Here is a 26,874-nt window from a genome sequence, read left to right as displayed (position 1 = left end):
TTTACTAGTTCTCTATTTCTACAATAATGGTCTTATACAGTATTTGTCCTTATGGGACTGAGTTCATCTAGCAAAATGCTCTCCAGAAGAGGGCATGCTTTATTCTTACAAAAGCAAAGCATTTGAAAAACAAAATTGTCACCAGTCTGATAAGTGAAAAATTGTACTTTATTATTTGCCCTTATTGTTATCGGTTAAAGTTCAGAGACTATGTTCACTGGCCCATGCACTTTTATTGATTCTTCTATTTGAACTTATTTGTCTAATAGAACTCCATACTATTGTACCCAAAACCTAAACCTTCAAGATCATTCTAACCTGTGGCAACCCTCCATCATGTTTCTGAGGCTGTAAATCTTCATGGGAGGGAAAGGTTTTTCTCCCATAGTAAAACTGGTAGATTCAAACAACTGGCCTTTCAGTTAGCAGTCCAACTCAAGAAGTGCTTAGCAAAGTGGACTGTGGGAGGGTTGGGGTGGGGAGAACAATATTATGCAACAGTGAATCTTTTTTTTTTAAGTGAATGGGGGGTTGGTTAGGGAGGAAAATGTGCAACAAAGAGTGAATGAAAATCCACCTTTTCGGTAAACTTTGATTAGAATCACAATTAAAAACAAATAATTTTTAAAAAACAGACAATTTGAGGAGTTGGACAAAAAAATTGCTCATTATTAAGGGAGAATCATGGGTTCATTGTCAAACAAACAGTCCAACTCTTAATGCACTTTGCCACTGGGGTTCCTTCCATATTATTATAAATAATATATGTAGACCTTTATGTCCATAGTGTATGTTATAAAATGTTTACAAAAGCAGTTTTTTATTTACCATTTCATTTTTTTCAGAGTGTGCTTTGATATCCAGAGTGTGAGATTTTTATGGCAGAAAAATGTGGATTTTTTTTGTTTTTAGAATAAAATCTGTCAGTACTTTTCATAGCCTTTGCGCTTATGGAGATAAAAATAAACATTAATTTATATTTTCTTCTGTTTGTTTTTAGTGTCATTTTTCCATAGTACTTTTGAAATTTTTTTTTTGTTTTATAATTAAATTTATGAATTTGTCAGCATAGTGAGATTTCAATTTGAAAATGGGAGATTACTATACCATTTCATAATTGCCAAGTTACTCATTGCTTAACTGCCAAATTTCATTACTGTGTAACTTCTAAAACACTGAGAATCATGACCCAACCAAGCTAACACATAATCTTAACTATCATAGCCATAATTATTCTCACTTAGCATCTATGCATTCATTGCTGTTAGGCATACTTTTTTTTTTCCTTGTTGTGTACCATCTAATCGGATCTGACTGGCACAGGAGGAGATTGCCCCTCCTTCTCCAGCAGAGCATCTGGTGGATTCCAGCCAGGCGCCTTTAAGATTACAGCATAGCTTCTTGCCACTAGGCCACCAGAGCTCCCTTTTAGACATACATTTTTAATGCTCAAAATAGTCAGTAAATTTTTACTATGGTCATAAATGTGAAATATCAGATAATGAGATAGTAAGTGAGCAGTAAGTATATTTATGGTCCTTCAAGTATATTTCATCAATTATTAGCAATATTTTCCATTTATTTAGAATATCAGCTTTACATAAATTAAGAGTCCATTTATAGACTCTTTTTTCTCTAAGAATCTATTAAATATTCTCATGTTGATATAAAAATCTTCAATTCTTAAAATACTGTATATATTCATCATCTTTTTTTTAAATTTTGATGTTAGTGAGTCTTACTCACTTGTAACCCTAAATAATGCTTGAAATTATATTGTCTGATACTTAGAAAGTTGCACTGGAATTTTGATTGACATTACTTTAAACTTATAAATCAATACAGATTAATTTGGTGAGAATTCATATCTTTATAATATTACCTCTTCTTATCACTAGAAACATGGTACATCTCTCCATTTATTTATCATTTGTAAGCCTTAGAGAGGCTTGTTACAATTCTCAGTTGTTGTTACGTGTCATCCAGTCACTTATGACACAGAGTGATCCTGTGTATAACAGCTCTGAACCCTGCTCTATTTTGAGCCAAAACCATTGTCTTCAACACCCCTTATACCCATTAACCCAATCATTGAGTCAGTTCATCTCATCCAGGGTCTTCCTCTCTTGACCATCCCTCCACCATTCCATGCATGATGTCCTTCTCCAAGGACTGGTTGATCCTTCTTGGCAGCATGCCCAAAGTATATGAGACAGAGCTTAAATCCTTGCTTCCAAGGAGCAGCCTGATTTCACCTTCTCCAGGATGGACTGTTTTTCTCTTAGCAGTCCATAGTATGTTCAATGCACTTCTCCAGCATCACAATTCAAGGCATTGATTCTTATTCTATTATCTTTAGTCATTTCCAGCTCTCTGATGCATAGCAAGTAATTGTGACAACTATGGCTTGGATCGGGTGTACCTTACTCTCAAGACTGACTGTTGCTCTTCAGTACTCTGGAGAGGTCCCTGACAGCAGTTTTCCCAGGTGCAATTCGTCCTTTGATATTTCTGGCTGCAAGTACCAAGAGTGTTGATTGTGGAGCCAGGCAAGCTGAAGCTGTTAACAATCTCAACCTCTTCTCTATCTTGATGTAGCCTATTAGCTCAGTGGTGAGAATCTTTGTTTTCTTGATGATGAGATTCAATCCATATTGCAGACTACAGTCTTTGACCCTCTGCAGCAAATGCTTCAGGTCCTCCTTAGTTCCAGCAACCTAGGTTGTGTCATCTGCATAATATAGATTGTTGATGAGTCTTCCTCCAATCCCAATGACATATCCCTCCTCATAAATTTCAGCCTCCCAGATGATCTGTTCCATGTGCAGATTGAAAAGGTATGGAAATAGAATCTATCCCTGGTGTACACCTTTTCTGAATTTGAACCATGCAGTGTTTCCTGTGTATTTTCTGAAGACTGCCTCCTGGTCCCAGTATAGATTTTGCATAAACACAATCAAGTGTTCAAGATTAGCCACAACTTGTTGTGATCCACACGGTCTAATACCTTTGCATAGTCAATGAAATACAGATGGACACTCCTCTGGTACTCTGCATTCAGCTAAGATCCATCTAACATAGGTCGTAATGTCCTTAGTGCCTTGGCCTCTTTTAAACCCAGTCTGCACATCTGTTGATGTGCTGGTCCATTCGTACTTGGACAATGTTCAGCAAGATCTTGCTTGAATGTGATACTGTTTTATAATTTCCACACTGTTGGATCACCATTTTTTGGAGTGGGAATACATCTGGATCTCTTCCAGTCAGTTGACCAGAGAGTTGTCCTTCAGATTTCTTGTCATAATTTGATGCATACCTGGTGTCCAGGGCAGCATCTCTTTGTTGAAATTTGTCAGTTGGGATGCTGATAATTCCTGGGGCCTTGTTTTTTGCCAATTCCTTCAGAGCAGCTTAAATTTACTCCATCACCACAGGCTCTTGATCATATGTCATTTCATGAAATTCTTCTGTATCAAACAATTCTGATTGGTACAGTGACTCAATGTACTCCTTCTATCTTCTCTTGATGCTTCCTGGATCATTCCACATTCTCCCCACAATCTGCTTAAGTTTTCAGTTAGACAGTATTTATTTTCAGTTAAGTGTTTTCTTGAATATTTGATAACAATTTTGTTTTTGTATCTGTTGCTACTGTAAATGGTCTTTTTTTGTCTCCCTCATTATATTTTCTGACTGGTCTGTGTTACCACAATATATTAGAAAACTAGTATCTTGATATATTCATTTTCAGAAGTTATTAGACTCTTATAATATAGCTAATAATACCGCAGTATGATTCTCCTGGGTCCTCCAGGCAGGAAGCAATATCACCTGCAAATAAATTCCTCATGATTTTATCTCTTCCTTTTCAGTTATTTTTCTCCATCGTTACTGGCCTGTTTAGGCATATTTCTTTAACATTAATGTTAATATTTTATATTTTAGCAAAAAAAATCTATTTACTCTTTTATTATTTGGAAGCGCAGCTTATACAATATATTGGGATAATGATCATGTTTGATCTCCTTTGTATTCGTGGCTGTGTTTCTTGCCTTTACTGCACACTGCATTCATATTTCTGCTATATACGGAGGCTTTCTGTTTATTTTGTGGGGTTTTTTATTTTTATTGGGTTTATTTACCAATTTTAATGGAGTTTGCTGTTGTTTTCTAATAAATTAACTGTTCTTTTTATGATTTCTCTATTTCTGCTTTTCTTTGGGCACTAAAAGCTGCAAGCAACTCAGCAGCACATAACAACAACAACAAATATCTCTGGTATTCTCTGCTTTCAGACAAGATCCATTCATTTAGCATCAGAGCGGGGGAAACCCTAAATCCACTGTCTGGAGTCTTTTTCAACTCTTGGTTCCCCTACATCATGTGTCTTAGACTCTAAGTCTTTACAGAAGGAGACTACCTGTCAGGTGGATTTGAACTTCCAGTTTTTATGTTAAAAAACCAAACAGACTCCTTGCCATTGAGTCAGAATCAACTCATAGCTGACCTAGTCTAGTGAGGTGTTAGAGGCTGTAAATTGTACTGGAGGAGATTGCCCATCTGTTGCTTGATTAGCAGCTGGTGGAATCAAACTTCTCACCTTTGATCTGGCTGTGCAACGCCCTACCCTCTAGGCCACCAGAGTTTAGCAGTTCATACATAATATGCCACTAGAGTTCCGTCTGGAACATGTAGAGATTGTGTAGATTCTATAGTTACCGATGGAATCTCTGGGTGACACAAATGGTTAAGAGCCTAACAACTAGTAAAAGTCAGTGTTGTTGTTATGTGCTGTCGAGTCGCTTGCGACTCATAGCAACCCTATGTACAACAGCCCTAAACCTGCTCTGTCCTGTGCCAATCGCATTGCCTCTGACACACCCATCCGGATTACCCCAGTCACTGAATCAATCCACCTCATAGAGGGGCTTCCTCTCCTGCGCTGTCCCTCCATCCTCCCAAGCATGATGTCTCTCTCCAAGGACCCGTCCCTCCTGGCAACATGTCCAAAGTATGTTAGACGAAGCCTCAGAATTCTTGCCTTCAAGGAGCCACCCGGTTTAACCCTCTGCAGGATGAATCTGTTTGTTTTCTTAGCGGTCCGTGATACCCTCAATACTCTTCTCCAGCACCACAGCTCAAAGGCATCAATTCGCCTTCTATCCTCCGTAGTCATTGTCCAACTCTCTGATGCATAACAAGTGATTGCGAAGACCATGGCCTGTATCAGATGCACCTTAGTCTCCAGAGAGACACCATTGCTCTTCAGAACTTTGGAAAGGTCCCTAACAGCAGACTTTCCCATCACAAACATTTTTTTTATTTCCTGCCTACTGAGTTCTTCAGCTGCTTCATGGGAGAAAGATGGGCAATCTCATCCCATTCAATTAACTGCCTCTGAAAACCTGCAGCTACGTGTTGGTTCCTATTTAACGAAATGCAGTGAGTCAGTTAAAAAAAAAGTAAGTTCTTGAAAGGCATGCTTGATGACCTGCTTCTATAAGATCATAGCTTTCCTTTCTACAAAGATGGTGCCAAAAATGAAGAAGGAAGCCTTGTCTCACCCAACACTGAATACAAAGCAAAGGCATCCTGAAGGGCGTCCACAGCCAAAAAAAAAAAAAAAAGATGATCCGCACATCACCCACCTTCCGACGGCCCAAGACGCTGAGACTCCGAAGGCAGCCCAAATACCCCCTGTAGAGCTTCCCCAGGAGAAACAATCTTGACCACTATGCCATCATCAAATTTCCCCTGACCACTGAGTCAGCCATGAAGAAGATAGAAGATAAAAACACACTTGTGTTCATTGTGGATGTCAAAGCCAACAAGCACCAAATCAAACAAGCTGTAAAGAAGCTGTAAGGCATTGATGTGGCCAAGGTTAACACTTTGATTAGGCCTAATCTAGAGAAGAAAGAAGGTCTGTGTTCGACTTGTTCCTGACTATGATGCTTTGGATGTTGCCAACAAAATTGGGATCATCTAATTGAGTCCAGCTGGCTAATTCTAAATACATATTTTTCTCACCCCTCCCCCCAAAAAAATCCTAGCTTTGAAAACCCATCCTGTTCACCATTAGTTGGAATTGGCTTGATAGCAGCTATCAACATATATACAGATAGAATAGATAAGGAGGCAGTGGCATTTCAGTGACAGCATTCTCACTTCCTGTATGAGAGACCCAATTTCAGTTCCGACCAGTGCACCTCATGTAGCTGCCATGTGTCCTGTGTGTCAGTGGAGGGTTGTTTGCTACTGTGTTGCCCATATCTCGGCTGAATTTTTAGGCTAAAAGAGAACAAGAAAGTCCTGGCTATCTACTTCTGATAATAAGTCACTGAAAAGTTGATGGATCACAGCAGCCTGAGCCACAACCAATCATGGGACTGATGTAGGTCTGGGCAGCATTTTATTCCATTGTTCAAGGATCACAGTAAGTCAGGGGCCAATTCAGCAAAAGCCAACAACAGGTATAGGTATAACACTTTAGGTACCAATGAGTCTAGAAAGAACTAGAGATAAGAGATATATATAGGACCTATAGCTGTCAATATCAATACATTCATTGTGGTTATTGTTATGTATGGTTGAGTGGGAGCCAACTCATAGCTTAGCCTCCAGAAACAGTGTATCAACAGGAGGAGATTTCCCGCCTTTCAACTGTGGAGCAGCTAGTGGATGTGAACCATGTGCCTTTGGGTTGGAAGCACAACTCCTCAGCCACTGGCATGAATAGGAATGAACTATGTACATGACCTTCAGGTGTGTTAGGAAGATAAACTATTTGAGGACTGCTGCCCAAGGATGTTCACGTTACTAATTAATATCTAAGTGAGTAAGAATGTTCAGGTAAATGATCTCCCCCTACAGTTACAGTATTTTGTTGACTTCTTATACTTCTTTAATTCTACATTTGTCTGCTGTTGTTGTTGTTAGGTGCCGTCAAGTCAACTGTAACTCATAGTGCCCCTGTGAACAACAGATCTGAACCTTGCCCTCTCTGCGCCCTCCTTATGATCTCTGTCATGCTCAAGTCCACTGTTGTGTCCACTGTGTCCTCTTCCTTCTTGAGAGTCATCTTTTTCTTTGACCCCCCACCTTTTCCAATATAATGTCTTTTTCCAAGAACTGTACCCTCTTGTCCACATGCCCCACGTGTTGAGACCAGGTTTCACTCTCCTTGCCTCTAAGGAGCACTCAGTTACTCTTTTCGTTCCTCCAGGACAGACCTGTTGGTTCCTTTGGCACTCCATAGTGTACTTAATACTTTTCATCACCACAGCAATTCAGAGGCATCAGTCTGTCTTTCATCTTTTGTATTCATTGTCTAACTTTCAGATGTGTAGGAAACTGTTGAAAGTACCATGGCTTGGATTAGGCAACCATATAATCTTTAAAGTGACATCTTTGCTCTTTAGCCTTTAAAGAGGTTCCTAACAGCATTATTTCCCAATGCAACTTTTTTTGTTTTTCATTCTTGACTGCTGCTACCATGGGTGTTGATTGTGAATCCAAGTAAAATGAAATAATTGATAATGTCACTCTTTTTTTTTCTCCATCTATCATGGTGTTGCCTTAGTCCAGTGGGTAAGACTTTGTTTTCTTGATGTTAAGATTAACTTGTATTAAAGGCTGTTGAAGTCTTTCACTTTGAATAGACTTTTAATAGACAGTTGAATAGTATTTGAGAAAGGATACAACCTTGATGTACAGCTTTCCTGATTTTAAGCCATGCAGTGTTCTCTTGTTCTTTTGAGACATCTTTTTCTTGATCTATATATAAGTTTTGCATGAGCCCATTTAAATGTTCTGGAATTCCAAGTCTTCTCAATGTTAGGCCTAATGTGTTAAATTATAGTCAAATGCCTTTGCATAATTAATACAATACAAGTAAACCTCCTTCTGGTATTCTTTGCTTTCAACCAAGATTCATCAGACATCAGCAATGATGTTCCCCTGAGTGACCTAATGGGTAAGAAGTTACATTGTCAATCCAGAGGCAGGTGGTTCGAATCCACTAAGTGCTCTGGAGGAAGAAGATAAGCAGCCTTCTCTTGTACAATTTACTGCTTCTGAAAACCCACCGAAGGGTGAGCTATGAGTTGTTTCTGACTTAACAGAAATTAGTTGAGCTGCATTTGCCTGATACATATTTATTCATTTTTTTTCCTAAGAGGTTTTGTTTTATTTTTTTGGTGTTTTGTTGGGTTGTGGTGTTTTGCTTGTTTGTTTTCTTAAGAATAAGTGTAATGTTTCTTTTATTAGGAAACTATTTAGCCTCATATCTGTTACCATGGGTTTTGGTGGGGGGGTTCCCCTTTTCTTTTCTCGGTTATTAGTGGGGTTTTCCCCTCCCTTACTCTTTGGTCTGTATTTTGTCATTGTCATTAGCTGCCATTGAGTCTTCTCCTACCTGTGGCCACCTTGTGTATAACAGACTGAAACATTGGCCAGCTACGTGATCATGAGTACCTTTGCCCATTGTTGTGTCAACTGTGTCAAACCGTCCTGTTAGGGATCTCCTTTATTTCCCCCCCCCGCCCCGCCCCCCAACTTTACCAGCCATGATGTCATCCTCTAGCATCATTCTCTAGCTTCGATTCAACTTCAATCATTGTGATCCTATGCACAGGAGCAAAGCCCTGCCACATCTGGTCCCATTCTTAGTCTCTGCTGTGCCCCAGCCCGTGGTTGCAGCCTCTGTGTCAGTTCGTCTCATCGAGGGCCTTGTTCACCTTCTCTGACTCTACTTTTCCACCCATAACGTCCTCTTCCAAGGACTCTTTGAACTATGTAAGATGAAGCCTCTCTGTCCTTGCTTCTGGGAAGCAGTGGGGCTACACTTCTTCTGGGAAAGATCTGCTTGTCCCTTTGGAAGTCTGTGGAATAGTCAATATTATTCACCCACAGCCATCTTAATCTGGGAGATAAAACATGCTGGAACCTGTTCCCCATGGGTGACCTTGCTGGTATTTTAAATACTGGTGGCATAGCTTCTAGTATCATAGCAACTCCCAAGCTCTAACAGTACAGTAAACGGACAGACTCGTGATGGTTCCAGCAATCAGCCTTTCCTTATAACACACCCAAAATAAAAGAGCCAACATCTCCCCATCCTCAGTTCCAACAAGCACTTGTTGGTTTATCTGGACTTTTCTATTATTATGATTAATTACCCTCACATAGCAGAGACTGTGAGGGTGGCATGCGACCAGGCAATGTTTCATTCTGCTGTGCAAAGTGGCACTGTGAGAGCAACTCGACATCTAACAATAGCGACACAACGATAAAAGCTTCTGTCCTGAGTACAGATTTTTACATTTGCATGTAGTTTTGCTAACAATCGTTATTTGAATTTAACTCCACTTTCCTTTATCCCTGTCATTTCTTCAATTCTGTATTTCTGCTCATTTCTTTCAGCAGGATTCATAACCTTAGTACTTCCTGTCACCTTGCATATATGAGAATGCCTTGCTTTTGACATAGCATATAAATGACAGTTGGACTGCAAATCAAATTATAGGTCACAAACCTTTTCTTTCAAAACTGTTCCAATATTGAATCTTACAGACAAGTTGAAGTCCAACTTGATTCTTTGTCCTTGTAGGTAACCTACACTTTTCTGTCTACATGTTTTTAATAATTTTTTTCTTTATTATAAAGGCCACAAGGATATATGCTATGATGAAGGTCTCTTGTCATTAATTATAACCTGCACTTTTCAAACTATCTCAGTCTGAATGAACTTCAGGTCTTTCTTAAGCTTAAGAAAATTATCTTCATCCTTAAATTACTTTTTCTCAGTCAATTTCTCTGTCTCTGCTCTCTGGAATTCCTAAAATATGTATATTGGATTTTTAAAGGGGAGGGAATCTCTCATCTCTGGCTCTTGTTATTTTGTTCGTTATTTTAATCTCCATCTTTTTCCTGTGGATTCTGAGGAAACGTCCCAAATTTAATCACTACTTTGCATATGGAAAAATCTGTCCTGTGTGATTGTTTTCCATCTCTTTGCAGCCTTTCCTTATACATGTCTTCCTCCTTGGGTTTTGTAGATGCAAGGCTAGATGTGACAGCCATATTAAAAAAGTCTCTGAAGATTTTTGTTTATCCTTGGTTGGAGTTCACAGAAAAGTGTCCACTTTGACTTCCCAGAGTAGTCTTTGGAATTTTTTTCTGCTATCCAGTGATCTCATTGTTATGCTCTAACTCATGATGCCTTTATATGATAGAATGAAACACCACATTGATATTTTCAAGCCCACTGTGGGAGGTATTGGGTCAGTTCGCCTCATTGAGTGGTTTTCTTATGCTGACCCTGTACCAAGAAATGTGTGTTTTTAGTTTTTTATTTTTTTTCCAGTGATTGGTCTTTTCTGATGGCATTTCCAATGTAACCAAGCTCAAGTCTTGCCATCCTCGCTTCTAAGGAAGACCCCTCTTGTCTCTCCTCCGAGATGGACTTGCTTGTTCTCTTGGCAGTTCATGGCATATTCTCCAAAACCACAGGTTGGACTGTGTCCAACTTTCAGATGCATAAGAAACAATTGGAAATATCTTGGCTTGGATCAGGGACACCTGAGTCTCTAAATTGCCATCGTTGGTATTTAACACTTTAAAGAGGTTCTTGATAACATATTTTCCCAGTGCAGCATATCTTTTGAATTCTTGACTGCTGCTACCATGGGTATTGATTGTGGATCCAAGTAAAATCAAATCCTTGATGACCTCAGTCTATCATGTTGTTCAATATTGGTAAATATTTTTATTTTCTTGCTCTTGAGAGGTAACCCATCTTGAAGGCAGTAGCCTTTTTGGTCTTCTACAGCAAGTGCTTCAAGTCTCCAACTTCCTGCAAACAAGATTGTGCCATCATCTGCATAATGCAAGTTGTTAGTGAATCTTCCTCCAATCCTGATGCCACAATCCTCTTTCTATAGTCCAACTTCTCAAATAATAAGACATTGTTGTTGGTGTGTGCCCTTGAGTTGGAACTGACCCATAGCTGACCCTCCAATGGGTTTTCAGAGGCAGTAAATCACATGGGAGGAGATTACCCATCCTTTTTTCATGGAGCACCTGCTGGATTCAAACCACATGCCTTTGAAAGTGCAGCACAACTTCTTACTAGTAGGCCACCAGAGCTCTTATAAGAGATTGTTGTTGTACTCTCAAGTCAGAACTGTCCCTTAGCTGACCTTCTGGTGGGTTTTCAGAGGCACTTAATTGCACAGGAAGAGATTGCCTGTCCTTCTCCCACAGAGCAGCTGGTGGATTCGAACCGCATGCCTTCAAGATTACAGCGCAGCTTCTTGCCACAAGATCTCGACACTGGGATCCTTATCCAGATGTTTAGAGTAATTAATGGCAGACTGGAAAAGTGGAGGTTTACTTTGCTTTGATACATTGGAACTCAAAGAATAAGCTATAGATGGAGATGACAGTGGAGAAAGACTTTGTGAGTTTCATTTTTATTTGTTTTGACAGCTAGAAGTCAGCTGGGTCTTCATATGCTAAATGTGCTTTCCACAAACTTTTGTGTTCTCCAGGGTCTATAGCACCCTATAGGCTTTCTAGAAATATTTCAAAAGTCAGATGTATTTCCCAGTGGTCTTTGGCTGGTCCCAACTGCACTGCCTACTTCCAATAGTAGGGTCCCATACTGGAGGGGCAGTGTGCAGAATGGACACGCCACAGCCCACCACTCCATGTCCCCCCAGGGTTCCCACAGGAAGGTCATGACATTCAGCACTACCCAACTGCAGTGCCGATTGGTACTACTTTGACTTTTGTCCATCTCATCTGGGCCATATCAAGCAGAAAATAGTTTTTTCTGATGTTAAGGTCATAAATGTCCTTTAGCTTTCAATATCAATGTAAGTTTCCACTGATTTATGTCATAGGTAGAGTGACAGTACAATCTGGTTTGCCTGGGAGAGTCCTCATTTACTCTTGGATGTCTCGGTATTATAATTAATAGTAGGTCCTTTTGATCTCTCTGGTTATCGATCATTTCACTGGACATCTGGGAAAGTCACATCACCCTTCTTCCGAGAAGCTGGTGGCACTTTTATCATTAGATCAATGTCAGTTGTTTAACTGAACCACCAACTGGTTTGGGAATGACTGTCCTCTCCATCCGCGTAGGTCAACACATTCTTGAAACTGTTCTTCTTTTCAGGCAGTCATTTAATCTTTCTGGACCTCTCCTGCTGGCTCTCTTAAATGGGTGATCTGAACTCCTTCTGCCATCTCTCATCATGACCACAGTAGATAAGACTGTGGCTTGAAAGCCCCTTATAAACCTTATGAGGTTTTATTCTGGGAAGACCTGGATGTGGGAGGAATCACTGTGGAGTACTGGTAGTCCTCCATTCTGGCTGAGATTTTTTTCCCCCCCTACTGAGCTTGACTTCTGGACTCACTGTCTCCCTCTCCTCCTTGTCCCTTATCTCAACAGGAGAATCGCTGCCCTTGGCCACCTCCAATCAAGTTCTCATTAAGTTCAGTGCCAAAGGTCAATCACCAGCCAGAGGTTTCCACTTTGTCTACCAAGGTAGGTAGGACAGGGATGTGGAAGTTACCTACAAATGTGGTCTCCATCTCCAGTGACTCAGTGGCCAAAATAAAATTAATTTAAACTCTCTTTCCTGAGTCAAAATCTCAAGGAACTTGAGACAACTAATCATTTCTGGGGAAATTCCTTGGAATTTAGGTTGTTGTTGTTGTTGTTGTTATGTGCCATCGAGTCCCTTGCCACTCATAGCGACCCTATGCACAACAGCCCTAAACTCAGCTCTGTCCTGTGCCAGTCTCACTGTCTCCAACACACCCATCCCAATTACCCCAGTCACTGAATCAATCCACCTCATAGAGGGCCTTCCTCTCCTGCGCTGTCCCTCCACCCTCCCAAGCATGATGTCCCTCTCCAAGGACCGTTCCCTCCTTACAAATGGTTTATATTGATTTATTCAACTGACATTTCCTGGGCTAAAATCTATTAGATGACGGGGATAAGCAAGTCTGGGAAGCAGATCCCTCCACCTAGTCTCTGATGTTATTGAGGTGACATTGGGGAGACCAGCCCAGGCCTTCCGTTTAGACTGTCTCCCATGGACTCAGGGGCATAGTAGAAGTGAGGCTTTTCCGTACTTTGTGATGAGATGGTCTAGACTTTGAATCCAGCTCTGCCATTTCTAGCTAGGAGCCTTTTACAACACCTCTTAGAATCCCAATTTGCTCACCTATAAATGCGAGGGTAGTAATAGTGTTTGGCACAAAGATGCAATAATAGAATTAGAAGAGACATAAAATAGATTATATAAAGTAGGAGGAGCTCAACAGATACGTGTTCTTTTCCTTGCTGACCTTTAAAGGCAAAGTCTGGAAGCATCTTGGCCTCACCTGCAGATCCCAAGCTCTCCTTTTCCGGAAGACAGACTATCTGCCTTTCCAAGACCCAGGTGCTGCACGTGCCCCTGTTCACCTGATTGCCCGGGACAAATTGCATTTCCCTGTAGTGTGTACATGTCACTGCCACGGTTGGCAGCCTGGAAAGAATGCCAGATCATAGAGAGCAGGGCCCTGGTTAGAGTCTTAAGCACATAGTAGGAAGAAGTCAAAGGCAGAGGGAATGTCACAGAATGAACGTGCAGGAGGAAGGAGCCACTCTCCTTGTTAGGAGCTATGAACTCTGCCTGGAGTGAGGGTGGGGGTAATCAGTATAAAGGCAAAGAACATCAGGCTTCATGTCCAAAACCCAGGGGACTCGAACCCCCTCCCGGGCTTTCTCGAAGCTGTGGTGCAGCACCTGGGTCTGTCTGGCCAGTTTTCAGTGACTTGGTTAATATTCTAGGTACCCCCTTCCCCTGTCCTTATAAGAAGTCCTCAGAGCCTTTCTTGGTCCCATGTGGACTGTCTCAGCTGCAGTCCCATTGTGCATAAATTCTCAGCCAGTTCCTAGAGGGGTGAGGCCTGCCCCTCAGTGCCCTTGTCCCCTGCAGCGGTGCCTCGAACCAGTGCCACCCAGTGCAGCTCGGTGCCGGAACCCCGCTATGGCAAGAGGCTGGGCAGTGACTTCTCAGTGGGTGCTGTGGTCCGATTCGAATGCAACTCCGGCTATGCCCTGCAGGGATCCCCAGAAATCGAGTGCCTCCCTGTTCCTGGGGCCTTGGCCCAGTGGAATGTCTCCGCACCAACATGTGTGGGTGAGTGCCTGGGAGCCAGGGCAGGGGGGTGGTAAGCAGCAAACAGCATCTCCTCCAGAAGGCAGGGCAGAAAGACCCAACAGGCATCCCAGGTCACACAGCAGCACCTTCCTGCTGGCATAACTTACACAGGATGTCCCACTCCGGTCACAACACTAGTGCTATGAGTTCAGTATAGAAAGCATAAAAGGAGGGTCTGGGGTTCCGGGGGAGTTAGCAATATGAAGGAAGGTGCAAGAAAGGTGCTGAGGATCCTAGTCCCAGGAGGAGGACTGAGTGAGGAGAAGTCATGAAGGAAACAGGAAAAGACAGAACTGGGGATCCTAAGAGATAAACCAGTGCTAGGAGCAGTCACTTAAAGAGGGACAGTCCACCTGGGAAGGAATGTGGGTGGAGCATCGAGGCAAGTGGGAAGAGCCTCTGACCAAGCTGCTGTCCTCCCCAGTGCCTTGTGGAGGCAACCTCACAGAGCGCAAAGGTACCATCCTGTCCCCCGGCTTCCCAGAGCCCTACCTGAACAGCCTCAACTGCGTATGGAAGATCATGGTCCCTGAAGGTGCTGGCATACAGGTAGGGGGACAAGGTGACTCCATAGTCCAGCAGGTGGCTGACCACAGGTGCTGGCTGGAGCCAAGCTCTGGACTAGAGAGAGAGTGGGAGGAGAGGCGTAAGTCCTGGGGCTCAAGAGACTCAGTCCAAGTAGAGAGATGTGGTCAACAAACAGAAAACAGAGCAGCTTACGGGCCACAGGAGCGCCCGGGGTCTGAGGAGAGGGGCGAGCAACAGGAAGGAGAGGCGCAGCTGGAGCTGACAGAAAAGGTTAAAAAGACAGATCTGGGTGGAGTTGGAAGATGAAGCATATGGAAGATCCACCAGAAGTGTTGTTTTGGGTTTTTTGTGGGTTTTTTTCCCCATTTATTATTAATGTCAATTAAAATTTACAGAGACTTTGGATTTCCATTCATTCATTGTTGCACTTTTCTCACCTCCCAGCCCTCCCCCCGCAGTATACTACCCTCTTGGAAAAGTAAAAGAAAAATTCTTTCATTGTTATACAATCCCTCCCCCAAGTCCACTCCGCTGTGCAGCCTTCGCTCTGGACTCCTGTCATGACAAAAATACCTAATCACATATACTTTTTAAACAATTTTCTCCCTCATCTGTTTCAATGCAGTATACATTATTGAACCCATCTTTCTCAGTCTCCCTCCAACCCCAAGGTCAGTCCTGTTTTACAACAGTGGCACCATGCAGTATTTGTCCTTTTGTGACTGAGATACAGCAGCGTTTTTCAAATGGGTTTGAGATGTGTATTAGGTTCCTAGAGTTACCATAACAAATTACCACAGACTGGGTGATTGAAAACAACAGAATGTATTCTCTCTCAATACTAGAGTCTGGGAGTCCAAAATCAAGGCAGGGTGTGTTCCCTCTGAAGGCTTGAAGCGAGAGCCCTTTCTTCTTTCCTGCTTCCATCATCATACAACTCTCCTCCCCTGTGTTTCATTACATGACCTCCCTGTAAGAACACCAGACTTTGAATTAAGGGCTCCTATCCAACATGACTTTGTCTTAATAAATTACACCTTCAAAGACCCTATATCGAAAAAAGTTAAATTCTGAGGTTTGAGTGGAGATAAATTTGGGGAGAATGCTATTCAACTTAAGGAGTTTGTTTTGCTTTGTTTAGAGTTTTCTTGGGATTGGTGGGGAATAGGTTAAGAAACATTACAGATCAAGGAAAAGAATGAAGTTGCAAGGCCGTGGAAGCATAGGTATCCACCAGCCACACACCCAGGTTATCAAACTTGAGGTATCACACCTGAACTTCAAGAGCAGGCCTGGGGACATAGCTGGTGTCCAGTGATGCCAAGCTGAAGGAGGCGTCAGAATTGGTAATTGGCATGAAAATGGGCCAGTAGACTGCAAAGGCAACAGAGGCAGCACAGAGGGCCTTGGACCTGAGGAGAGCAGAGTTCCTAGTTCATTGCTGCAGGATGTCCGATGCAGCCAAGAAAAGAAAGAGAGACCAAGGAATGTTTGAGAGATGAGGAGAAAGTCAGTCAAACAGAACATGTCCTTCTTTCTGGTATCCCCTCTTGCTGCTCTCCACCCTGCAAAGTCCTATAATCACTTACTTCATGTCTGTCTCCCCCTACTGGACAATGAGCTCTTCGGATCTTCCATTGAAAAGTCCTCGGCCCAATGTCTGGCCCAGAGCAGGAGCTCAATAATTGAATCAGTCACAGCAAGGGAGGAGAAGGGAGGGAGGAGCATACTCATGCTGCCTGATGAACAATTCAATCTCTCTGCCTTCTCAGATTCAAGTCATCAGTTTTGTCACAGAGCAAAACTGGGACTCCCTGGAAGTGTTTGACGGTGCAGATAACACTGTAACCATGCTGGGAAGTTTCTCAGGTAAGGTGGGGCTTCCAAGGCATCATCTGGAAGAGAAGTGACTTTTTTAAAGTGCTTATTGTGGTTTTTTCAGTGTCATCGACTTGGGTCTGTCTCATAGCAAGACTGTGCACAACAGCATGAGACACTGCGCAGCCCTGCGCCCTCGTCACAGTGACTGCTGTGTCGGAGCCCGTGGTCAAAGCCTCTGTGCTAGTCCTTCGTGGAGGATCTTCCTCTTTTTCATTGACCCTCTCCCATGTGCAATGCCCTTCTCAGTGACTGGCCCCTCCTGGTAACGTGCCCGGACTATGTGAGACAAAGTCTAACCTCCTCATTTTAAGGAGCGTTCTGGCTACCTTTCTTCCAAGACAGATTCATTGTTCTTTTAACAGTTCATGTTATATTCAGTACTCTTCACCAGCAATCACAATTCAGTGGCATCAAGTTCTTTGTGAGATAAGTCAAATACCATAAATTCACCCTTGTAAAGTGTAAAAGTTAGGACTTTTCAGTTTCTAACAGAGATGTACAAACATCACCATGGTGTAATTCCAGAATGTTTTCATTACCCCTCAAAAAAATTAGGTACCTGTAAGCAATTGTTCTTCATTCTACCTTCCCACCATCCAGCCACTAATCTCCTCTCCATCTCTATAGGTTTTTCTGTTCTGAATATTTATGTAAGTGGAATCCTGTGTGGCCCCTTGTGTCCACCTTCCTTTTAGCATGTTGTTTTAAAGGCCTGTTCATGTTGCAGATTATATCAATACTCCAATCCTTTTTTCCCTTTGTTGTTTTTGTTGTTGTTTATGCCATTGAGTCACTTGAGACTCATAGCGACCCTGTGTACAACAGCTCTTCACCCTGCTCTATCCTGTGCCAATCTTATCGTCTCTGACACACCTTCCCCATTACCGCAGTCACTGAGAAAATTCATCTCATCGGGTGTCTTCTTCTCTTTAATTTTTTTAACTCCACTCCTTTTTATGGCTGAATAATATTCCATTGTCTAGACATACCACATCTGTTGATCTCGTCTCTTGATGGACGCATGGGTTGTTTGCTCTCTTGAGCTTGTATAAATAATACTAGGATGATTATTCATGTACAAGTTTTGTGTGCATATATGTTTTTCTTTCCTTTGAATGTATATCTAGGTATGGAATTGCTGAATCAGGGGTAACTCTGCACTTTGGAGTTGTTGCCAGCTTGTTTTCCAAAGCAGCTGCGCCATTTTGCATTTCAACAGGATATGGTTTTACCCATTGGCCAGGGCAGTTACTGGAATCCTTTTAAACCCTAATGCTCCATGTTACCATACTATAAAAAAGGCATTGTGTGCCCCAGATTAACTGTGTATACTGCCTGCATTATCCAGATAATTATACATGCAAGCATCTATCTTGAAAGTAGTTGGAAGAGAATCAATCTCTGACACTATTGAAGGAACTCACTCTGCTTTTGGCCTCTGACTCTCACCTGCTCAGCCTCTGAGCAGCATCAGGAGTCTCCCCGAACCCCTGTGACAGAAGGCCGAGTTCTCAAAATGGTCCTACTTGTCATTTCATGAGTTTGGGAATCTGGTGACTTTGTCCATAGGGTGTTATGGTGCTAACCCAAAGGCTTCACCTCTCTGGTGGTTCGAATGCACCAGCAACTCCACAGAAAAAAGATGGACAGTCTTCTCCCTCATGATTTCTTGCCCTGGAAGCCCACGAGGGTCAGCTAGGAGTCCGTTCTGACTCAATGGTAATGAGTTTCAGGGGATCTGGCCTTGGGAAGAGAATGTCAGTGGTTCACAGAAGCTAAAGGGGCAGTGAGGGACTTGGGAGAACTTGAGACTGCCTAAGTGACCCCTGGCTTCCTTTCCCTAGGGACCACTGTGCCTGCTCTCCTGAACAGTACCTCCAACCAGCTCTACCTTCACTTCTACTCTGACATCAGCGTGTCTGCAGCTGGCTTCCACTTGGAATACAAAAGTAAGAGCTTGGTGCCTCAGTTGTTTACGGGGTTGGGGTAGAAACGTAACGGTTATGAAGCACCCAGCATGAGCAAGGATTGTTTGGAGCTTTATGTTCTCCATGGCGCCCAAGCCTTATCCCAGACCTAGATGACGATGTTAATGTCTGTAACCTCCTCGGGATGCTAGATCGGGGATTCCCACCAGGCATCTCTTGCTCTGCGCCCATGCCAGGAGTGGGAACGGTCTGATCTTTGACCCCATTGTATCATTTGGGATGTAGGAAAATAGACTTACTCCCCTTGTCCCATCCTAAAGCCTTGCTTCTCCAAATCCCAGTTTAAATGGCATTATCTTCGAGGTTCCTCCATTGATTGGACTCTTTCTGGCCCGACTCTCTCTCTCCACACTCAAAATCACTCCTGTTTCCAGTGTCCTAAAGTGGTCACCACTAAAAACTCTTACAGAGAGTTAGTTGTACCCTATGGAGCAAAGAAAGAGAGAAGTTTCTGGGGAGGCTGCTTTCTACTAGAGATATCCTGGGATGGCCTGCTCCTTCCTTTTTTCTCACTATTGAAAGGAATACTTCTTGAGCACCTTTACTGTGTGCTTCAGCAGTGGGCTTGAGATGATGAGGATGGCACAAGCCAGGTCAGGGTTCACGTTGGCTGTTCATAAGGCTGTTACAAGTCGTACAGATGTAGCTAGGTGTGGATATAATCAAGGTGGCTAAGTCTACTAAGTCTATTGTAAAAAGGCAGATGTGTAGAAAGGAAGATTACTTATTAGCCTTAGAAATACTCTCATGGATGTCTTTAGATGGCAGAGAATGAAAGGGTCACTTCTACCAAGGACAGGTGGCAGGCGAATGTCATGAAAATCTTCGTGATGATATTGCTTGCACCAAGTTTTAGAAGTTCAGGAATTTTTATTTCATACACTACACTGTGCCAAGCACCAAGCCCTATACTAGATGCTTATGGAAGAAAGAGAAATGAACTTGGTGCCTGGCCCCAGAGCACCAAGACTAAGGGGCACAGATGAGCATGGAAACAAAAATGTTATTGCAACATGGAATCTAAAGAGGTACAGAGGAAAGAAGCTGAACCTGGCCAGGTAGGTTTTTACAGAAGGGTGTCTACAGAGTTGGGTTTAGAATGAGAAGCAAGAAATGTGGATAGAACCAACAGTAAGTGCACTCAGCTCCTAATGAAAACACTAGAGGTTCAGGTCTTCACAGAGGTACCTCCAAAGAAAGGACGAGTAATCCTATTCCAGGAAATCCATTGGAGCCTCCATTGGTGCTAGAAGCCTGATGGGGTCAGAGTCAGAACTGACCGTCATGCAGATGTCCAGGCAGGCCTTGACCATGGATTTATCTGGAGGGTTGAGAGAGGATTAGCTGGGTCCTTAGATGCTTGTCAACTGCAGTGTATTCACAGTTGGAAGGATTTGAGACTGCTTGAAACACAGGATCTCGAGAGGTAATTGACCGCACGTGAAGCCTTCCTACCCCCAGGCCCTTAGAGTCACTCAGCACAGGGGAGTGAAGTATCCCAGGATTCTTGAATTGCCCATGAGAATATTTGTAATGCCAATAAGGAAATGATTTAATTTTTTTTATTCTTTTAAACTATTCTCTCCAGATTTGTTTCCTTATCCAGTATTTTAATTCAAACTCTTAACTAGTATCTTTTCTGTTCTTTCTTCTTCCAAAGACACTGTCTTCCTACATCTCCTTGCCACTTTACTGACTATTCCCAGCTTAAAGAAAAAATCCCTCTTCCCAGTTTTCATTGTCCAGAGGACTTGACAGTCCTCTCAGGCACTCAGGTTTATCAGTTCCAGTCATCTGGTGGTTGGAAGAGCTGGAGGAGCAAGTTCTCCATTAGTATTTGGCAAATGGAATTCCTAGGGAGTCAAGAACACTGTAATAATATTTTTGTTTTGAAGATAATCCACAAAGAGGGCACAGACAATGGGAAATTAACTGTTATTGTAGAGGCAAATGGTTTTGAAGGGTACTGAAAAGTCATTCTGCTGCAGTGACTCATATTGAATGTTTATTTAATTGAAATGGAAATGGAACAATATGTTTCCAAAAGTAATAAATTGCATATTATAAAAAATAATTTTCCTTTGTTATTAGCATGGTTTAAGTAAAAATCAAGCTGTGCAGGGAAAGAGAAATTAGAATGGACTTTTCTTCTGTCTTGTTCCTTTTTTCTTCCTCAGTCTCCATTCTCTTCTTCTCCACTCCGTGTTTTCTTCCAGTCCTATTTTTTTTTCCTTCTGTGCTTTTCAGCCTCTACATCATCCTTTCCTTCAGTTTGTCACTACTTCTCCTGCCCCTCTCTCTTTTCTTCATCAGTAAGTAAGTCTCAGGTAACTAAGCCATGGTCACCACATCAAACAGTGAGTTGCATTCTGCCTGGGTACAGATAGAAATGGGGCCTAAAAGGCCAGGGTGGCAGCCCAAGTGAAATTCAGGTTCAGTGTTGGGACTGTCTTCCTCCATCCTGAGGTCTCTCATTCCAGCTTCTGAGAACTTTGGATTTAGGTTGCAACAGCCTTTATTTCCAAGTACTGCATCCACAACTCAAAGGCACAGATAGGGCTGGAGTTGTCTGGTAAAGGCAAGAGAGAGTTTTCTGGAGTAAGATAATGTTCTGATGTTTGATAGGGGTTTGCACTGTGCCAAGTATAAACATTTGTCAAAAACTCAGCAAATGTGCGCTTGACAATTTATATCTTTACAGGGAATATTTTCCCTCCAAAGAAAAATAAAGCTTATGTAGTTATCAGTCTGAGCTCTGAGAGCGAGATGAGAATCCATCAGCTGCTGTGCAAAAAGTTGGGGGTGGAAGCTGGAAACTTAAGGTGACAGTTTTGTGTTGTTATTTACCCTTAGTATCTGGCTCCCTGCAGGTCCCTGGTATACATGTATTTTCCCTGAGAGCTTATATCCCCTCAGGGACCCTCCCCAAGAGGACTGAGGCCACCCTCTCCTGTACCTTGAGACTTGTAGGTAGTCAGGTCAGATCCTAATACCAAGTTGGATAGTCCTCTTCTTTCTGCCATCCTGGTACAAGAAGACAAGATCTCTACTCTGAGACAAGCAGAGAACATACCTTATAATTTGGTTCATTGGGATTCTTCTGGGCCTGCTGCTTAGAGCCATGTACTCCACATCCTTGTGGTCAGTACAGGTCAATTTAGTGAGTGCACTTGAAGCCTCAAAGGACCCTGCCGGAGCGTGAAGCCAGTCTGTCTAGAGATGTCACTCTCCTGTTTGCTGAACGGGAGGCAGCCAGGGAGGAATTCCAAACGTGCCATGGAGGAGGTAGAGGATTTCCGGAGGAGAGGGAAGGGCATGCGCTCCTGGACCCTGGGAGCTCGATGTCCATGTGGGCAGGAGAGGTGCCCCTGCAGCCAGGCACTGAGCCTCCCTTCGCTTGCATCCTCACCTGTGGAATGGGATGCTACCACCTGCTTCCGGGGAGTGAGCTGACACTCGGGAGGACTCAGTGAGTGCTGCGTTGGTGATAAGAAGGGAAATAGAGGGTCCAGAGGGATGCCCTGTCGAAGCACAATGCCCAGTGCTAGGAACTCTGGCGGCCCCAGTGGTAAGAGCTGCGCTGCCAGCCCAAAGGCATGACGCTTTCATCCACAAGCTGCTCCATGGGAGAAATAGAGGTAATCTCCTCCCTGGCAGTCTCCTGCCTCTGAAAACCCACTGGAGGGTCAGCTATGACTCAACAGTCCATCACAACAACAAATGAATACAAGTTGAATCTGAAAAGTCAAGAAAAAAGGACGAAGGAGAGGTGTCTGAGAGCCCAGGGCAGGGGATGATGTTGAAAAGGATCGGACCAGGGAGGATCATGGAGATAGGAGAGGGTCACCATGAGAATGTCAGGCTCCATGCAACAGGCGACAGGACCTACTTCACACTGTTAACCCCCGAAGATGCAGGGCACAAGCAGAGATTTTAAGAAGCTTCGGTTATCTGCTGGCTAGATGGAAAGAGCAATGGCTTAGGGTCAGGATGAGAGGGAGACCGGTACAGGGTCCAGTGGTGAGTGAGGGCCAGGCCTGGGATGACCACGGCAGGGAAGCATGTTGTGGTTGTGTACCATGCAATCAGAACCTACCCATAGCTGACCCTCCAGAGGGCTTTCAAAGGCTGTAAATTTCACAGAAGGAGATTGTCCATCTCTCTCCCACAGAGCAACTGGTAGGTTTGGACAAGAGCCACCAAATGCTGCAGCCAAAAAGAGTCTGGAGTAACCTTAATACCAAACAAGAGAAATGAACTAATGGAGAGAGGCTTAGTCCCTTGAGGTAAACTTGCCCCAAAGAGGGAACCAGTCTCTAAACACCAGTAAGCTGCCCCTTTCAAATAACGGCTTTCCTTCCTTCCTTGCATTTCTTTCACTTCTTTTCCAATTTCTTAGCCTGTGGTAATTGTTTTCTTAGGGCAAGGAAAATAGAGATTGGAAGTGAAAGTAGAGCGGTGTAGGAGGGATCATACAGAGAGAGCCTAGAACGGACACAACTCCTGCCTGCACCCCAGAGTATGACCACTGACCCGAGTGGGTGGACACAGCCTTTGAGGCAAGGCTGGGAAGAAGAACAGAAAGGTTGCTGGGAACAATGGCAGAGTCCCCGAGATGCTGTCTTTTTGCCCCAAGGACCTTTGGTCTGCTGACTCTTCTGTGCCACACAAATATTATTATTTTCTGTATGTGCTGGAAGGTACCAGGCAGGAAGTGGAGAGGAGAGAAGGGCCAGCTGGCACGCACCCTCTCGCTTCGGCCAGTGCCGCCCTGTCTGCTGTTGCCCTGACGTCTGGGTCTCATCCATTCTCCTTTCGACCTGTCTCTCTCTGCCTTGTCTAGCGGTGGGGCTGAGCAGCTGTCCAGAGCCTGCAGTGCCCAGTAATGGGGTGAAGTCCGGCGAGCGCTACTTGGTGAATGACGTGGTCTCTTTTCAGTGTGAGCCGGGATATGCCCTTCAGGTACCACCCCATTTCACCCCCAGGGCAGGGATCAGGTCTCGCCTGTGACAGGATTGGCCAATGGGCCAGCTTTGTGTGAGCGAGTAGAGTCCCTGCAGAAGAGGAGCAGCATGCCCACCCCCAGAGCCCCTCCAATGCACCCCAGGGGGGAACCGATATCCCCTACTGAAGCTGTTCATGCAAAAGACAAACTTTGCTGACTTTAGCAATTTGGCACGAGCCTGACTCCAATGTGTTCCTGCAAAGTTGGGTTTGATTAGACTTTTGGCAAATTTAATTTTCCTTTGAAGGCCATAAGGGAATTTAGTAATTAAAGGAGTCTCTCAAGGAAGCCTTTAGTAATGAGAATTCCTTAGTAATGGCTGTTAATAATCGTCCTTCCCCCCAAAATCTCTCTCCCTTTGCCTCATTCACTCCCATCCCACAGCAGATGGGTTTTATGACTTTATTTCTTTTTTGCATCTCACTCCTTAACTTGAGACCAGAACAAGCCCCCTCCCCAAGGTAGGCTGCCCTACAGTTGTGCCCTGGGGGCAGGCAGCTCACCCAGGCCTGTTCCTGATTCCCACAGGGCCACGCTCACATCTCCTGCATGCCAGGAACTGTGCGCCGATGGAACTACCCACCACCACTCTGCATCGGTAAGAGCCAGCTTTCCTAGGGCACCCAAATCGTGCCTGCCCCTTTGAGCCAAGTGACATGGCACTGAGTTCAAATCAGAAAAGTTCTGTTTTCTGGGATTGTCCCTAGTCAGTGATTTTAGATCGGTGTTTTTATAATCTCTCACTCTTACTCAAGGCTAACTTTTGGAAACCTCCTTCTGCTAAGTGACAGATTACAAAAGGTTTGCCCATATGAAAACGTGCTTGATGACTGTTCAAACTCCAGATAACCCCCAAATCCAAATGCTACTCAGAGACACTTGGGGCTATCCTTCATGACTAATAAAGAAATGTTAACAGGCCACACGCACAAGACATGGAAGCAGTGATGGTTCTGTGATAGAAATCTTACCTCCAGACAAGAGACCCAGGTCCATGTTTCCAGTCAGTGTACTTCATGTCCAGCCACCACCCGTCCACCAGTGGAGGATTTCTTGCTCTGATGCTGAACACTTTTCCCAATTGGAACAGTTTAAGGTAGACTAGAAAGAAAGGCCTGGCTATCAATATCTCAAAAGCAGCTGGTGGAAGTCATACAGATACCAGTCATGATCGCCAGTGAATGATGGTGGTTTTGTTTCATATGTGGGGTTGCCGTGAGTAAAAGCAGCTCTCCACTGCCACAGCCTCACTCATGGAGCAAGGACTTGGTTTGGTTTCTTACTCTGTCCTGAGCAAATGATGTAAAGTTCGATGGATACTTGGAAAGACCTCTCCACCATACGTCAGAGTCTTCTCCCTCAGAAGTTTCTAGTCAGGTTAGAAGTAGGAAGAACTAACACTTATTGATATCTGCTGCCTGGGAGGGGAGCCCTGGTAGCGCAGCAGTTAATCACTCAGCTGTTAACTAAAAGGTGAGTGGTTCGAGCTCACCAGTGGCTCCATAGGAGATTAAAGCTTTGGAAACCCTGTGTGGCAGGTCTCCTCTGTTCTATAGGGTCGCTAGGAGTTGGAATTGATTTGATGGCAATGGATTACTCTGTGGGAGGCACATTGCTACTGATTTCTTCACAACAGCTCCTCAGGAGAGGTTATGTTATCAGTTTAGCAAACAGGAAAACAAATATACTCAGAATTGAAAAGAAAGATAAAAAGTCAGGAATGGAAACGCAAGCTCGCCTGTTTCTCAGAGGTTAAGTGCAGCAGAGAGCTGTGCTTGGAGCCTGAAGTCAGGGTCACTGGGGCAGGATGGCATTTCCCTCCTGTGGCTGCAGTGTGAGCAGGTCCCAGCCCTCAGCTTGCAGGTCATAAGTGTGACTGGGTGTCCCAGGTCCCTGACCCCTTTTATTTGATGGTGCCCTCACCAAGATCAGTTCCCACTCAAGGGCCGACACCACCACCACCAAGAGAAAACAACTAAGCTGGTATAGGTCATTGCCAACCAAGACATTCGTAGTACTTTCTTCTTGAATTCTCCAAACACACTCCCACCATGAGGCGGGTCCTAGTGTTAGCTGTGTTTTACAGGTAGGAGAAAGAAGGCTTGACTGAGTTTAGAATTTGTTCACAGTCACATAGGAAGTGGAAGTGCTGGGATTTTGAGTCAACAATTGGATGTTGAGCCCACACTGTGAAGTCCACGCTATTCCTCCTATACACAGGTCAGGGTGCCTTGGGCACCCTCTCCTGAAAGGGCCTTGGCTGGGCACTGCCAGTCCTCCACTCTCTGCCCTTTTCTGGGCTCTTTTCTGGTCTTTCCTGAGTCATCAGCCCCTTTCTGTTCATACAACCTTTTCCTTGAAAGATATGAAAGAAAAGAACTAATGTCTACTGACCAGGCTAGTCTGTGACCCAGACCTATATACTCAGTGTCTCTGAAGTCACCTCGATTCATGATGTGGTCACCTGCACATAGAATGTGAATCAGAATCACTCAGTAAGAGTTTCCAAAGGCCAAGGGTGAACCGTGTCAAGAGTGCTAGGGGAGGACATGCAGCAGGACCAGTCCCCCCATGGAATATATACATCAGCATGAGCCTGGCACAGAGTAGGGCCTCAGTGCATGCCAGTCCTTTTCCCTCAATCTTAAATGAGTTGATAGAACATTAAGTGGAGGGGAATTAGGGACATAGTGTACAGAGTAGTCCGATTTCTTTTGGACTGGAACACTTGACAGCAAAATGTGTCCCTAATACGGAATCTGACCAGAGGATGGTCCTGAGCCTATTCAGTGGGTTCATGGACTTCAGAGAAATACTGGCATATTCTTCTTTTCCTCATGCTTTACTACTCAGTTCTGTCTGTGTGTTGAGCTTTTAAGAGAACAGAAGGGACCACAGATCCCTTTGTGGTTTTGAAGAGATTCATGGCTCAGGAAATGTTTAGCACTTACTTTACAAAGAAAATCAGGAATTAGAGGAAGAAGCATATAGAATATCTGATTACCTTTATGAAAAACTGCCTTCTTTGCTATGCAATTAGAACTGAATGACACTCAGCTACCATTAGTAAACAGTTTGATCAAAGCTTCTGTAGAAGAATCCTGATCAAAAGGGGGAATAACGTGGAACAGATTTTCAAGTTCTCAATGGAGCCCAGACTTTCTGAAACCACTGAAGCTGCATGAATCTCCTCCCCCCGACCCCATTACTCTAAGATACTCATTAAATGTTAAATCTTAAT

At 43.6% G+C, this 26,874-nt stretch overlaps 1 protein-coding gene across 1 annotated transcript in view; it reads left to right on the top strand.

Moving 5' to 3' along the window:
- Positions 1-26,874, top strand: part of CSMD2 (CUB and Sushi multiple domains 2) — a 972,861-nt gene that overhangs the window by 816,199 nt on the left and 129,788 nt on the right. The window contains 7 exon segments of the mRNA XM_006886423.1: positions 12,464-12,559; positions 14,007-14,210; positions 14,656-14,780; positions 16,532-16,628; positions 18,485-18,589; positions 23,472-23,590; positions 24,162-24,231. Of these exon segments, the coding sequence (XP_006886485.1) occupies positions 12,464-12,559; positions 14,007-14,210; positions 14,656-14,780; positions 16,532-16,628; positions 18,485-18,589; positions 23,472-23,590; positions 24,162-24,231 (816 nt within the window).

The sequence above is a fragment of the Elephantulus edwardii genome, unplaced genomic scaffold (genome assembly GCF_000299155.1).
Source record: "Elephantulus edwardii isolate Elephantulus edwardi_28Jun2011 unplaced genomic scaffold, EleEdw1.0 scaffold00049, whole genome shotgun sequence".
In the NCBI taxonomy this organism is placed as follows: Eukaryota; Metazoa; Chordata; class Mammalia; order Macroscelidea; family Macroscelididae; genus Elephantulus; species Elephantulus edwardii.
This window is presented reverse-complemented; position numbering and strand designations above follow the sequence as displayed.